The sequence below is a fragment of the Lygodium microphyllum genome, chromosome 13, assembly GCF_053477565.2.
Source record: "Lygodium microphyllum isolate KBCC chromosome 13, Lygodium_microphyllum_v1.1.10, whole genome shotgun sequence".
Lineage (NCBI taxonomy): Eukaryota > Viridiplantae > Streptophyta > Polypodiopsida > Schizaeales > Lygodiaceae > Lygodium > Lygodium microphyllum.
Genome location: NC_141147.1, coordinates 134,251,171 through 134,267,611, shown reverse-complemented (window position 1 = coordinate 134,267,611; position 16,441 = coordinate 134,251,171). Strand labels below are relative to the sequence as shown.

The following is a 16,441-nucleotide window of genomic DNA, read 5'->3' as shown; positions in this document are numbered from 1 at the left end:
ATCATTATCCACTTGTGCACTATGAGTATTACCAATGCTTACAACATCATCTTGTTGGTCATGATTGAGGGCTTCATTAGTGTTTTTTTAATCTCTAATATATTCTATGATGTCTTCTTGAATGGTCTCCATGACTTGATATTTTCTTTTGTTTTAGGGCATTATGGATAGGTGCTGTTAAAATTGACTGTGGGAAAAAAATTATCAATATCTTTCTTATTATTGCACCAATGCCAATGTTTTCTTGATTCAAAGGAAGCTTATATAGGAGGGGTACTCTAGATTTAGTAAGGTCTCAACTTACAATATGCTATATGGGTGAACTAAACTCTAACAGTACACCCTTGTCAGCCTGTCTAGGTGTAGTCCCACTAGACCCCTGTCAGAAAAATTGCTATAACTTTTTCTCTTGGAGTCCAATTACTAAAATTTATAATTCAAATCGAAGTGGATATCCCCTCTTCAAATCAAGCTATCAAGCTCCCAAATCAGATCATGACAAAATTCCTGCAACCTGTAAAACCCCTGTGGAAGCCTTGTTTCACCCTGAAATGGGTCATGTAGTATAGACCCCGAAAACAACTAATAGATCTATGATGGGCTATAGGGCACCTGTAGGTATCCAAAAAACACCTGAATTGATATGTACTTGTTGGAAAGACCAGTAAATCTATTCAAGGATGTCAGAAATTGCCCTGTTTGGTACCACTAGTCTTCAAATCTTCATCCAATCTTTCCCAAGTGGTCTTCAGTGGTCACAAAATGGCAGGATGGGCACCTAAATGGGCTCTGAAACTTCGGAAGGTGTGCAAAGTTCCTTTCTGGCCAGGTTGTGCACCCCTATGCAGTCTTAAATAGCAAGGGAGGGTCACTGCTTTGTTGTCTAGCTTCGACCTTTTTCCTCAATCGGAATATACATGGCAAAGCTAGCTTTCTAACAATCAATGCATGATATGCATGGCTTAATAAAAAATTTGCCATTTCATGATATGCAAGAACAGAAATGGAATAGGGATGGAATTTAAATGGGGATAGGTAAGGAATATTATAGTAATGACTCACTGCTTTACAATTTTATTCCACTTACCACTTGATTCTACTCTCAACCAAATTGCATTCAAACCATCAAGCAATCAAGGTTAGGATTAGGCATAAAGTTTCCAACAAATAGAGGAGATTATTAACAATTGGCTTTTGGATTTTATTGAGAAGTAAGAAAGGAATTCAGCATAACATCATTTAGCCCTAGGTTGGGTCTAAATGCAATCAAATGGTAATTCTTAAATGGGATTACTCTTAATTCTCCCTTTTCAACAATTGGATGGCTTAAGCAATTGGATATTAAAGGGATTAAGAGTGAAATTTAGAAATACCTCTTCCATTGTTGGAGTAGATGATTATGGAAGCTCCAATTACCGTTTGATAATTGAAATCCTTAATCTCCCACTTAATGTAGCCATGAATATCCTCAAATTACAATCCCCATGATGATATGTAGCTCGTAGACTCCAAATTTTCCTTCAAGAAAGCTCCAATATCCAAAAGCTTGGTAGAAGTTATCCTTGTAGCCCAAATGTGGCTGGAAATTTGGAAGGGAATCAATTATGAGCATCCATAAGGGTAGAAGACTTCAATCCTTGATAGAGAACTCTTCCATTGAAGCACTTAAGCTTGCATATGCTGCCCATACACTTGCAATGCCAAGAAGAAGCCCTATTCTTGCAATATTGATGCAAGGCCATGAATTCTTGACATAATCCCATGCATAGAAGCTTTAGGATGCATCAAGAACCAAAAGCCCCATGATGCAATCCTTCAAAGTCCAAAATTTTTGAAAAATCAAGAGGTTGCCATGTTTTGACTCATTTCAAGAGAATAAGTGCTCTAATCTTGCAAGGAATCTTCAATTCAATTCAATGAGTACTGAAGAAGCTCAAGGATGCTTGATAGAACAAAAGCCCTCAGATACTTATTTTAAAAAAAACTCACTGTTGTCATAAATCTGCCATAGCTAGGGTTTGGAAAGCTCAAGAATGATCAAGAAGGTGAAATATGTCACTGATCACTTGTTGAGTTGAGTAATCTTGGTAGAAGCTTGGAGTAATCCATTGCAAGTAGCACCTTAGCTAAAATTTTCGTGGAGGAGGGGAGGATCTAATCAGCACAAACAACCATTCATATCCTATGAATTGGAAGTTGCCTTAGTCAAGGCATAAGGCTACTCTACATGAAGCTTATGGCATAGAGAGTCAAGCTCTGGTGTCTCATGAGGAAGTAAAGATCATTGGAAGAATATTGAAGTAGTGGAAGCCATGGATTCTTGGAGAAAAACTTGAGAAGAGAAGAGAGAATGTATACTTCTAAAAAGTAACTCTTCTTTTACCTCATTTAGTCACTGTAGGCTTTCCTTTTGTCCAAGAAGACTCAAAATGACCTTCAAATGGACCACGACCTGCTAAAATGGCTTTGAGCCTACCATTTTTCCATCCAAACTCCTTCAAATTCCACCAACTTGATCTTGTTTTGCTGAAGAACACTTCCACTAGTCATGGTTTAAACTAAGTAAGCCATGTGACCAAATTTTGGCCTGTTACCCTGTAACCATGCTGTGACTAGATCCACCATGAAAATGACTTGCCACGTGGATCAAAATCCATGCTCTAATACCAATGTAATATACCAGTTCTCACAGCAAATCAAGTAACTGGAAATTTATGAAATACACCATACTTGCAAAGAAATACAAGAAATACACCATGTTTACAAGGAAGCCATAGCCAAGGTAGCTAGGCATGAAATAGTATTGCCATGGAAGGCTGCGAATCATAGATGTAAGATGCAACATGAATACTCACCTCATGTTAAGGTGGGACATGGTATGCACCCCATTTCTTGGTGGCTAAGAGCATGCACCCTCTTAGTTGGTGGGAGGATAGAACTTCAAAGCATGTATTGCTTGAAAAATGGCAAAAAGATCCCTCATAAGTTACATCTTCCCCTTTTATACTTAATCCCTACCCTAGTCTAGACTAAGATGACTTATGCTTTATTATAGAAAGTATAGGAAGATGGTCTATTCACACTTGATTCATGACCCGAATCTACCACTATCATCCAAATAGAGATGCTTCGAGTGGTAATCCCCAAAAAAAACCTAGCCTAATCTCATCCCTTATTAGCATAGAGCTCTCATGCCAAGAAGGCATCTTTCTCAACATCATAATTAGCTAAAGGATTGGCAAATTGGTTCCATGTCTAAGGATTAATTAAAAACAAAGTAGCTAAATGAACTCAAGCATATTGAGTAGAGATCAATGGTATATACATAGAACTCAATCACATACCACATACATCCCATTTTTTTAATTGAGCACAAGTTGCAAGTCATCTTTTACTATAACAATTACTAGATTTTGCCTAGGTAAGCAACATTTAAACCCAACATTAAGGTATTACATTTGGATGTACTGTTTATAAAACCTACCTCACTGTATGTGCCTCATTTCATAGTGAATCTTTGTTAGGGGTCTTTGATGACTACCACTATGATGGTAAGAACTTCATGAGATGCCATCAAAATAAAGAGTTTAAATTAGGCATCGACACACAAGTCATTGTCCATAGGTCATTTAGACTTCTAACTATCAAAACAAATCATGATGAGGGACATCCCCATGGTTTTATGCCACCCTCCTCTCATTAGATCCTATGGGAATACTGAATAGTTTGAGAATGGTGGCAATAGACCTTGACCTCCCAAGTAAAGGTTCTGTCTAGCCTCTCAGTGATTTTATATCCATCACCACACTAATTTACCTTGGTGTTATCATTGCTTCAAGTATGGGTGCTCCATGTAAGGAATGAGTCAATCCATATGAACTTCATGGATCCCTTGCAATGGAGTATATCACATTGGGCGCACTTGGTAGGATACAAATGCATCCATTAGGCCCCTAAAGGATTAACCTTATTGAGATTAAACTTACTCTTAATCTAGAGACCTTGCAAACTAGCAAGTAACAGAATGAACTATTCTTCCCCAAACATACAATCCCATAGGGACCATGCAATTTGGGTTCCAAATTTTGAGGGAACAACTCCCTACACATATCAAAATGTAAAGCAAGTTTCTCATTTCCTTCTTAGAATTCACTGACTTCTAAGGTCTATTCTGTCTCTCAAATCCTAGTACATCTTTCACAATCTTATCAATTCAAAAAATCATTTTTTCTATCTCGATGGTCTTCTTGTAGCATTTCAAAAATTCAATGTAGAACCTGTTTTCAATTTCTCCCTTAGGACTTTTGCGTATTAGGTGACACCGTATTCCTCAATTGGCTCCTTGCTCTTGGGGTTATTGTCCACCACTTTATCTAAGTTCTGAATTTGTTAGACCTTCAAATATTTAAAGTTCATTTTAGGTGTTTATGTCAATATTTTGTTGCTCTTTAATGATTAAGCCAAATCAAAACCGTCCCTTAGGATGTACTTATAGAAAAGTATAGCAAAATCTAAATAATTGTAGGTTAAAGACTATCCATGATACTACTTCAAAGCTCAATGAGATGATAGAGGAATCTTGAAGCTCCTCTCTATAGAGAGTAAATGGCACAAAAGCCAAAGTTGTAGATGATCAACTTTGGCAGTAAATTGACTAGAATAATCAAAGATACCTTGGGTTACCCTCTTGCAGCCTTGGGAGCCACAGAAAACCCAACATCTTTTGAATAAGTAGAGCATAGAATTGGACAAATACAAGATCCCCAAAAAGGCAAGTTCAAATGCTAGGAAGAAATAAGTAGGGAAGTCAAGAAAGAAGGAAAAAAATAAGAACAAAGAAACAAAAGTCAAAAGGGTTTGGGAGACTATAACTGACCAAAAGATATTATTCCTCAAGAGGAGACTGAATTTTGGGTAGCCTTAGAAAAATCACGAGAGAAGTATGAAGTTGCATTGAAACAAAAGACCACATAATAGTTTAGGCCTATAGAAGGACAAATAGATTGTCTTATGAAGAATGGATGAGAAAAGAAAGAGCCACCTTGCAATAAGAGTATAAAGAGAGGAGACAACAAGCTAAGGTATAAGGAAGATGTTCATGAAAAGAAATGGAAAAAAATACACAAGGAGATCCCATCTTCTAGCTATAGTCTACCACCCAAGCTCTTTAAGGACAAGAAACATCTATATAAAGGTTGATTGAGAAAGTAGAGTAGTTGGAGAGAAAACCAATTGATGATTTCATTGTGGCATCAACTACAAAAAGAATGGCAAACATGGAAGCTAAAATAGAGAGCCACCCTCCAAGGTGGGCTATATATAGGAGAGTGGAACATGTAAGCTTAAATAGAAAGCTGCACACTCCCCCCCCCCCCCCCCCAAACCCCAATGTGGGCCATATACAAGAGAGTGTCTCCACTCTAGAAGACCTCTATTAGGAGCTACAAGAAGATAAAGACAAGGCATCTTTAGAGCAAAGTAATTGATTGCAGAGTTGGAATTATCAGATGTAAAGTCTAAAGGGAGCTTTAGAAGCCTTTTGTATCCTTAACAAACAAGTTGTAGAAAACAATATACTTTTGAAAATGTTTAGGACTTCAAGCTAACATGTGCCAAAGATATCATTCTATGTGCATGTGACTAAAGAGGCGAAGGAATTTGACCACTTAATTAAGAAGTTCAAAACAACACAAGTTAAGCTCTGTGTTTCAATCACATTTGACTTGGTCATTCCTTAGATATTGCAAAGGATGGTACCCATCATCACTATCTACCAACTCATTGCCATAGGAATATTTATAGTTGAGAGATAATCCAAACAAGTGGACAAGGAAGCTTTTATCCGATTCTACAAGGATAGAAATATGAGGAGAGCTAAATACCAAGGATGCATATAGGAAGTAATTGGTATGGCAATGCAACATTCTAGATACCAATGACCATGCATGGTTTGTCTTTAGTAGGATCGCGAAAAAGGAGAGGGTTGATCTAACATGCTACCCTTACTCAAGGTAGACACCTATTATAATCTCGAGACTTGGTGGCATCCTTCAATGCTTTCATCAAGATCTTTGCAAAAATGCCTACATCTAGCCTTCCTTACCACATGCAATTATCTATGCCTTCTCAATATGTCTTTGGTAGGATCGCGAAAAAGGAGAGGGTTGATCTAACATGCTGCCCTTACCCAAGGTAGACACCTATTATAATCTTAGGACCTGGTGGCATCCTTCAGTGCTTTCATCAAGATCTTCGCAAAATTGCCTACATCTAGCTTTCCTTACCACATGCAATTATCTATGGCTTCTCAATATCCTATCACACCAAAAGCATACCTTTGTACATGGACATGAATGCCACCACTATTCTTTGATGTGAATGTTGGAGTTGATCACAAAGTTGTGGCTTGGATCCTGCACTCTTTCTTCACTTTTGAAGTTGGAAAACCTTAAAATTATTTCCCTTCATCTATCTATTTTAAGGCTTACTTAAGAGCAATAAGCTTATCAAAGGTACAAGGCTTATGATAACCTTAGAAAGATGGTTTGGGAGGGAAGAAAGTAAAGAGACCAACTAGAGAGTTAAATAATTAAAGTGTTAAAAGGATTGTTAAAAACCTAGGTTGTGTCCCCTCACTCCTCATGACTCACTTCAAAAAGAAGGCTATGCATGGAGAATGAGAAGTAATGTTCACATCAAGTTTATTGTGCGGCTTACAATTCTTTGCCAATAAATAGAGCAAGTTGAAGTCTTTGAAAATTTCCAAAAATATTTACCCTTGTAGGCCATCTAACATTTGAGCTCAAATTTTGTGTGTGCATGCAATGGAGATTAGAAGCCTCTTCTTGCTTCCATTTGAGCACATAATCCAATAATAAGAGGATAGAAATAAAGAACATCATTATTTTATTTGCAATTTAACCAAGCACATTTATGAGATGTAATACTTATTGTGAGTTTTTATGCAAAGATTTCCTTAAAAATATTTAGGGAGGCATCTCCCCTTATCCATGGCTTGTGTGGCAAACAAAAATTAATGACTTTAGTAAGTGAGAAAAGCTTCGCACATTGGCTAGTTTAGTTTTTGGAAATTTTGGTGCTTTAGAACATTGATAGAGGCATATTGCACACACTCCTAACATCTTGGAAAGACAAGTCAACAAAACATAATCTTGTGTTTAGGGGAAGCTTAGATCACTTTGGACAAACAAGTTCCCCCTAATTAAAGGTGGTGTGGAACATTTAATGTGCACATGAGAATTAACACACGTCTTGTAGTAGAAAATCCACTTTTGTGGCAAATTGGACCCTCTACAAAAAAATTCAAATTTTCCTTAGTGACAAAGATTAAGAGGAAATGGTTTTAGGAAAATGTGATCAACACAAGATAGGAGTGAAAAAAGCTAAAGGGGTTGAAACAAGCTAGGAACTGCATATTTGTATATCCACATGTTAGACCATTTTTGTAGAAAATTAAAAAAAATTAGTGCTTCTAATCAAAATAATCTATATTTTAGAAATCATGCTAAAATTTGTAAAAAACTTTAATATACATGACATGCATTTCCATTAAGAGAATTGCAATTAAATAAAAACTGATAACTATTTCAATAGCTCCAAATAGCATTGTTGAGTGTTATTTTAACCAATTTTCATGCACTTTAGCAAATCCAACTTTTGTAGATAATGAATTTCCACTTAAAACTTTTCTCAAACCTTTTATTTTACTATCTAAGAATATTGATAACATCTTATCGAATTTTGATATCATATGCACATGTTGTTTCGAATATAGTCAAATGGGACTTGAGCCACTAAAGTGACTTGCAACCACTTTTGTGGCAAATTACAAGATTTGTGTTAAGTGTGATATGGATTAGTGGGGTTGGTTCATGGCTCACCTTATCCGCCAATGATAGAAGCTCAAATATTGTTGAGTATGAAAGTGATAGCCATCTTTTACTTGGGTGAAATGGGGATGTTGAATGAAGTCTTTAATGACCTTGTCAGACAAACTTATCTAATTGCGTAAAACCACTAAACTCTTGAATGATTCGTTGATTGGTTAAAGTCCCGAGCTTTGAGATCCACCCTAATATTGCACCTATAAGGGGCTCACAAATATTGAAGTCCAAACTAGCACCTCCTTGTTTTCGAAGTATTTGAGCAAATGGTCTCTCATGAATATCGAGATCATATGTTTTTCTTAGTCCAAACAAAAGATCCACCCTAATTCCATTTTCCTTGGATCTCCCTAATTACAATGGCTCTCATCATCTAGACATTTTAGAAAGTGACTCCTTAGGCCTTTTGAGGAAAAAGGCCTAAAGAGTTCAACTTGCCTATGGAAGCGACACAGTGTCTTGGGTAAAATGCCCGATGCATCCTTGACGATGAATTGCAAATATTTTTGATGTTTTGCAACTAGTTTCGATAGTGATATCATATTATTCACATTAAAATGATGTTTTCCTCAATGATCTCCGCTTCAAACTTGATTTAACAAAGTAACCATTGAGAGACCTAACCAATGGAGTTAACTTCCTCATTACACCACTGAAAATGAGAGAGGTTAGCTCTCGGGCTCTTAAAGTAACAGGCGTATATGAGAGGGGGTTATCTTCACTACTGCTGCTCTGTCAAGATTCGGTAACAAATGAGAGAGAGATTCAGTGACAAATGAGAGAGAGATTAGTCTCGACTCTTGAATTAAGAAGTGTTTATTAGAGGGTCATGTTCACTACTGCCGTGTCAGGATACAGTGGCAACGGACAAACAGCGAGCTCAAGAGAGGCGCTTTTGTGTTTTTCTCCTTTTCTGGCAGAAGAAGAAGAAGAAGAAGAAGAAGAAGGAGAAGGAGAAGGAGGAGGAGGAGGAGGAAACAACGAAGAAGAGTAAGAAGATAAGGAGCCAAAGACGCAGAGCTAGAAGATTATGATCCCTTCGTGCCATTCGCCTCTTATGGGGGAAAAAAACAGCTTGCTCTTTCTTCCCCGTCGCCACCGCAGCTTTTACTTCAATAGCTTCTGAGGTTATTTTCTGACCTTTTTCCAGCTTTCTTCAGCGTTTCCTTTGTCAGAACCCTAGTCAGAACTCTGGTTATGGCCAAAACAAAAGCTCCAAAGAAAATCGTGGATTCCTACACCATCAAAGGCACCAGCAAAGTTGTCAAAGGTACGAACCGATGTCTGAGAAATGGCTTGCATCGATCTCAAAATTTTGGCTTTGGTCTTTTCTCCTAATGGAGAGAGGGGTCATGTATATGTTTCAGTGGGAGACACTGTTCTCATGCGCAATCAGGAAGCAGATAAACCCCCTTATGTGGCTAGAGTAGAGAAAATGTGGGCAGATGGACGGAACAATGTCAAAGTTGAAGTCCGTTGGTATTACAGACCAGAGGAGTCGATGGGTGGTCGCAGGCAATTCCATGGTGCCAAAGAGGTCTTTTTGTCAGACCATATTGATGTACAAAGCGCTGACACGATTGAAGGAAAGTGCACAGTGCACACGTTCAAGAGTTATACCAAGCTGGAGAATGTGGAAGCAGAAGATTACTTCTGTAGATTTGAATACAAGGCTTCTACAGGAGCATTCACACCGGATAGAGTTGCCGTGTAAGTCCGAAATGTCAAATTTCATTTCTTGTTATCTATAACGTTACATTCAAATGACCTTTCCAGTGGATTGTTGTGCAGATACTGTAAATGTGAGATGCCTTACAATCCAGATGATTTTATGGTCCAATGTGAGGAATGCAAGGACTGGTAAGATTAAATTTTGGTTGTGACAGTGAGCTTGTTTCAAGCCTACACAAGCATGTATCCACTTTTAAAATACCAGTCTTGATCTGAGACAGAGCGGCAGAAGAACTAGCATAATTTATGTTTTCTTATCAGGAAATAAGAGGACTGCATAGATTCTGACTGAATTAGGGCTAACCTAATCTTGGCATCTAACAAGCTTATGGGGGAAGAACTTGTTGCAGTTGGTTGAATCATACTTATTCTACTTTGCATATCATATATTATGATATGGGCCAATCATACTTGGCAATATTTGGGTCATAAAGCATGTGGTTTTTTTTGGGAAGAAGAGGCTGGAATCAAAGGGAATGTGAAGTTTTTAGTTTGCTTAGCTTTATGTTACTTGAACATGTGGTTATTGCTTGTGCATTTAACATATCTTCTTTGATTTTTCTCAAGGATTGAAGACAAATGTAAGAGGGTTATGTATGATTCATGCTTGGAACTCGAATTATGCTTCGACCACACTTTAAGCTTTGAACATATGGAAAGTGTAATTAAAAAAAAAACCATGCTTAGGCTTTTGCCTCGATCATCGAATTCAATTGCTTGGTTGACGACTTTGAGAATTTACGGAATTTAAAGAGCTTGAGATAAAAAACTTCATTAGTCATCAACCTTGAAAAAAAACAACTAAAGCGCCTAGAGAGCAACTGCACAAAGGATCAATCTTGGTAGACGTATTCTTATCTTTGTGTAGTGAGAAGGAGTCCAAGAAGGAGCCCTTCAATAGCATCAACAAGCAATGACCATGCTCATTAATTTATATGTTATGCAAAGGAGGTTGCTTTGGCTAGTTTAGAGTTAGAGCCTTGGCTTGTGCATAATGGGAGTATCTAGCCATATATAAAACCTATCACAAGGATTGGTTGTAGGACTTTGTTAGCAAACACGACAAGTATAGTCACCTACAGTGCCAATGAAGTAGATTAGGGCTGTGAGGTTACACCTCAAGCTTATCAAGAGTGTTGTGCATCCCATGGTGTTCAAATTATTGACCTACCATTAGTAATTGGTGTGGCAAAAAGTGAGACCTTGATTGCATTTGAGATAGTCTACTTTGTGCTTGGGCAATACCAAAGGCAATTTGCACTACAACATACATGTCATATCCGTAATCGATCTCTTTCCATTACCATTCCATGAAGACTCATTCTATTTCTTATTTAGGGTATAAACTGCATGTTGCTTAGTTTAGGGTCTTTTGAGATTGTGCCTATGTACACATTCTAAAGGACTAGAGGGGAAAATTGGATAGAAAGTCCAAGAACAATATCTTCATTGGTTAACAAGGTGTGTTTGAGGATGTTGACTTTATGATTTAGAGCCTAGACAAGTTGCAACTGGTAGGGATGACTTCCACGAGGATACTATCCAATGGATTACTCCATTAGGTGTTTGTCTTTGTTGATGTGGATGGTGTATTCGAGAAGACCTCGTTCTTCAAAGGATCCATTCTATGTTACTTCCTTGTTTATTGATGAATCCCAATCTACCTCCACTATCATCCTTAGTTTTGTCACCCACATTGGAGGTGCCAATAGTAAACTTTTTAGAGCCATAGTAGTTGATTGCAACCATTTGAGAGCCAAAGCAAGGCGAGTTTGAGTTTCAAGATATAGGTGATGGAAAAGAGTTGGAGGCTAGTGGGCCCACTCAACATTTGTCCTTTTGGGTTCCATGGTGGCTTTGCACTCTTTTGTAGGAGTTAGGTATTCATTCATTTTAGAGATTATAGAAGCTACAAGATATAGGATTTAGGATTGTTGAGAGTTGGAGACCATATGTGTGTGATAATAGGTTAGGGTTTGCAAAGAAAACACTTAAAGAGTGTAGTACATGACTAACACATAATGCACTTAGGTATTCATTCATTTTAGAGATTATAGAAGTTACAATATCTAGGATTCAGAATTGTTAAGAGTTGGAGATCATATGTGTGTTATAATATGTTAGGGTTTGCAAAGAAAACACTTCAAGAGTGTAGTACATGACTAACACATACTGCACTTAGGCAAGAATGCAAAAGCAATGAATGAATGAATGCTAATGAACGAAGGAATGAAAGACATACGATACGGATGGAATTGAAGGACTAAAGATTTTTCGACACTCAAATGGCTTATGCGAGAGCCAATTGTGGGAGATTGTGGTCCTTAGAGTATATCTCAAGTGCAACAAAACCATGAACAAGGATGGTGGTGTAGAGGATCGGGATTGAGGATGATGAAATTCAAGCAACCCACGGAATTTAAATAGATATAGAGAATACTCTTGTCATAGGAACTCCAACTTGATATAGCTACATGAATGATAGTTAATGAAATCCCTATTTTTTGTTGTGACAAGAGTAGCTAGGGATAACTGGTTGAAGGGCTCTAGAAGTTTGAAATTGAACCATACACTTGGTGAAGAGCATAGTGTTTAACAACGATAAACTTCAAACAAACTGTGGATTTCTTTAAAAGGGTATATAAAACGATCATAGATTGGCCAAATGGATTAGTCATGTATGATGTAACTATGTAATATGCATTTATTGTTTGCTCTATTGCTAAAGTAGATGCAACTAGAGGATAGTATTTGCAAAGGGCGGTTTGCCATAAAGGCCAATCAATGCAGAAGATGACTTTGAGAAGTAGTTGGCAGCCAAAACACTACCTAGAGAGTATTTGATAGAAGTGTTGTAGACGATGAAGGCATTGGGACAGTAGTTTGGAAACATAAGTGCAGGCTCCAAGAAGCTCATCAATAGAAATAGTGTGGAAGAGGTTGAGACCAAAAACACATAAATTAGTACTCCTTCAAGGGCAGGGTGCTAGCTCCAAGAAGGTGTTTTTAACAATATAGTCAGCTCATAAGTGAGTTTGGGATGTGTTAGGCATTCTTTCATGCTTCCATTGTTGCATCCACTTTTGATAGTGGACGTTGAGGTTTGGATAGTTGGTGGTGGCAACTTTTGTAGTTGGAGGAGAAGGTCGATGATGAGGATAAAGAGAATGGAGTGCTTGCACAATTTGAGAATGAGAGATAGATGGTGTATGTCCTTATTTAGGGGCATTTCGGCATTTGTCCTGTTGCATAAGAGGAGCAACATAGATATTGTGATTCACACAAAAAGTCATTATAAGAACTTGCCATCGGGCTTGTTTGAGATGAAGGCTTTGAATTGTCGGTTGTACCTTGAGTGGCTTGTCCTTCTCAATTACGAGGTAATCAGTCTCATCAATTGGGTGATCCAATTAAGAAGATACTTGCAAAGAAGGAATATGTAGAGGAGGAGAGTTGGGCTTTGGGGAATGGTACCAAAATGATGGAGAAAAAAAGTGAAAGAAGAGGATGGAGCGTTGTCCTTCACATCAAGATCATAAGGCCACATTAGGGCCTCCAATCAAGAAGTAGCAATATTTGCCACATAGGACTTGAAGATGGAGTTTGAACATCATGAATTAGTTGCGTATTGCTTGTGCAAACCAAGCTCTTCACAGTAGGTGCATGGTACTCTTTAGAAGAGCATTCACATCAAGATCATAAGGCCTCATTAGGGCCTCCAATCAAGAAGTAGCAATATTAGCCACATAGGACCCGAAGATGGAGTTTGAACATCATGAATTAGTTGCATATTGCTTGTGCAAACCAAGCTCTTCACAATAGGTACATGATACTCTTTAGAAGATCATAGACTCTGATATTGGGTGAAGTTTCGATACCGTTTGTAGAAAAAACACTAAGGTGTTCGAACATTACTGGCACACAATGAACTTGGACAAAAATACAAAAGGAAACAAAGAAGAATTGACGAATGGATAAATACTAAATGAATGGATATGGATGAAGGATGCTCTAGAAGTAGAAATCGTCTAGTAGGTACCTTCTCTAGTGGAAGTGGATTGAGGGAGACTGTCTTATCTTGTGGAGATGGATCTTGAGTGCAACAAACCGCCAATTTGAAGTGGAAATCTGATGTAGAGTGTTGAAGATAGCAGAGTAGGCCAACAGGGTGGATGTTGAAATATAGTAGCATTTGGGATTGGAATGCCCAAACATAACAGTGTGTAGCTTGGTGATAATCTTAGATGGATCGTGCAGCAGTAAGGAGCCAAAATGCGAGCACCTAGAGAATAGCCAAACCCTAGATATTAAGGGATGGAGAAACTACGTTATCGCCCTAGGTAGTACTTTTCCTCATCTACCATGGAGTGACACTACCACTGTTAGATGAGGTTGAGGCCGGTTTAGGAGAGAGATTGAGGTTTAGGTGGGGATAAGGTATCCTTGGCTTATGAATAACAAATTGTCATCAAGGTGGTTAGATTTTTGGAATAAAGCATAGAACATTTGGGGAGGGGGGTGCACCTTTAAATATGTGAGTGTATCACCACTTGTATTTACTAAAAGGGATATTTGATATGATAAAATTTGAATGAACTTATAGGATGACACTCACAAAATAAGTTTTTAAAAGGCTTTTTGAATTGAGAAAAAACCCATAATACTTATGTTAATTACAAATCTCACGCATACATGTGGCCATGCACATGTAGACACTTTCTTTTTTGCCTCATGTACTCTAGCTAGCTCTAGCTTCTTCATATATAGAAAAAAAATTGGAAAATATTTTTGCCATCTGACTTCTTGTAGAGCCTTGTTAACACCCCCTTCATGTTTAATCAATTCATAAGCTGTTATAAAATCTTTGATATTTGTTGGCCTGACAACAACTTTATCTTCAGTTGGTTCTCCCATCTTGTAGACTCTGGAAATAAAAACACAAAATGTCTTGTAGAAATCAACATTGCATCTTAGGACACATTGCATTTCCTTTTGGCCTTACACACCTAGGTACATGCACACAACTACACTAATCCGTAGCCACTTATTGTACGATAGACACACTTACACATTGCACGTCATGATTGGGGTATATCTCGTAAGGGTTTTATCTTTAATTTCTTTAAGAACAAACGAAACTAGAAAAAATAAAAGAGCCATAAAATTGATAGACAAAACAACCAACTGACGCATAAAAAGAGAACTCACACATTTCAATATATACAATCAAGTGAGAACCATTGCACATTTTTGATTCACGGACTAGGACCTGGATAGATTGGATGGATCCAAAGTATCGGCCGAATTGACTCAAAGAGCGGCTACTATTATATAAGGATTGCTTCTCAAGATATTCATAAACTTTTGGTTTATGTGAGTTTTTTGTGCTACCATTTGGTCTCTTCAATGCTTGTACAATCTTTAATAGAAGGATGGAAATAATCTTTAGAGCACATTTGAAGTTTAGAAGTACTTTCTTTGATGATATTTTGGTTCATTGAGAAGATGAAAAAAAGCATAAGTAACACTTGAAAATAGTGTTTCAAGAACTCTATAAACACAAACTTTATGTGAATGGCAAAAAGAGTGCAATTTTCCTAGAAGAGATTTACTACTTGCCCCATATTGTATCCAAAGATGGGATCCAAACGGATTAAAAAAAAGTCAAGGCTATTACAAATTGATAAGAATTGATTAGTGTTCATGAAGTTCGAAGTTTCTTTGATTATGTTGGTATTACAGAAGATTCATTATTGGTTTGTAGCGATTGTTGAACCATTGTATGATTTAACCAAGAAAGCAATGGCATTGTGGTGGACGAATCTAGTGAAGGAAGCTTTTGAAGCTCTAAAGTTCTATATCAGCAAGGACCTATTTTGATTATATCTAATTTGTTAAAAACTTACTTTGTGGAATGTGATGCTTTACGAGACTGTATTGGTGCAGTCTTAAAGTAGGAGGACTTGTATTTGCTTATGCAAGGGGAAGGTTGTAAAATGCAGAAAAAAATGTTGCTACCTTTAATGGTCATCATCTAAGTTTTAAAGAATTGGAGACACCATATTTTAGGAGGAGCATTTCTCATCAAGATGACCATGACAATCAAAGATATTTTTCTTAATCAACCAAAGATTTTTGAGAAGTATATTCAATGGGCCAATTGTTTAGCTCATTTTAACTTTCAAATATTGCATATTTATGGAAAGTAAAATAAGATAGTTGATGCTTTGTCAAGAAGACCTTAGATTCATGCAATATTTATGAATGATGATACAAATTTCACTAGTATGAGGGACATGTATGCTTTTGACGTAGACTTTAAAATCATTTGGGAGAGTTCATAACTTGAGAAAAGAGTAAACTTTTATATTATCAAAGATGGATTTATTTTGATGGAGAATAAGTAATTTGTTTCTAAAGATTTCAGGCCTAAAGTAATGAAAGAATGTCATTCCGCTTCTTACATGGCTCATGGTGATATTTTAACCGCAACCAAGGCACTTGAAATGTATTTCTTTTGGCTAAGTCTTTGACGAGACATTGAATAATTTGTTAAAGAATGACTTGTGTGTCAAAAGATTAAGTTTGATTGTGAAAAGCTTGCAAGGCTTTGGCAACTATTATCAATTCTGAGCCAACCTTGGAAAAGTATTGGTAAGGATTTTATTTTTGGCTTGCTAAAATCAACAAACGACAATGATAGCATATGAACTATTATTGACAGTATTTATTCAACAAATCTTTAAGTATCATGTGTTACCGCAATCCATCGTGGATGCTAAAGATCCACAAACCACTAATCTTTT

The 16,441-nt window shown here is 37.2% G+C and overlaps 1 protein-coding gene across 3 annotated transcripts in view; it reads left to right on the top strand.

Annotated features, from left to right (window-relative positions):
- The first annotated feature begins 8,559 nt into the window (after positions 1–8,559).
- LOC148027236 (chromatin remodeling protein EBS-like) overlaps positions 8,560–16,441 on the top strand; it is a 68,606-nt gene continuing 60,724 nt past the window's right edge. The window contains exons 1-3 of one of the 3 annotated variants that reach the window (XM_087691795.1): positions 8,560–9,174; positions 9,272–9,614; positions 9,696–9,768. In XM_087691795.1, coding sequence (XP_087547921.1) covers positions 9,102–9,174; positions 9,272–9,614; positions 9,696–9,768 — 489 coding nt within the window. In that variant the 5' untranslated portion in view covers positions 8,560–9,101. Of the gene's footprint in view, positions 9,175–9,271; positions 9,615–9,695; positions 9,769–16,441 lie in introns of those variants that run through there. The other 2 variants (XM_087691794.1, XM_087691793.1) reach the window with 2 other exon arrangements.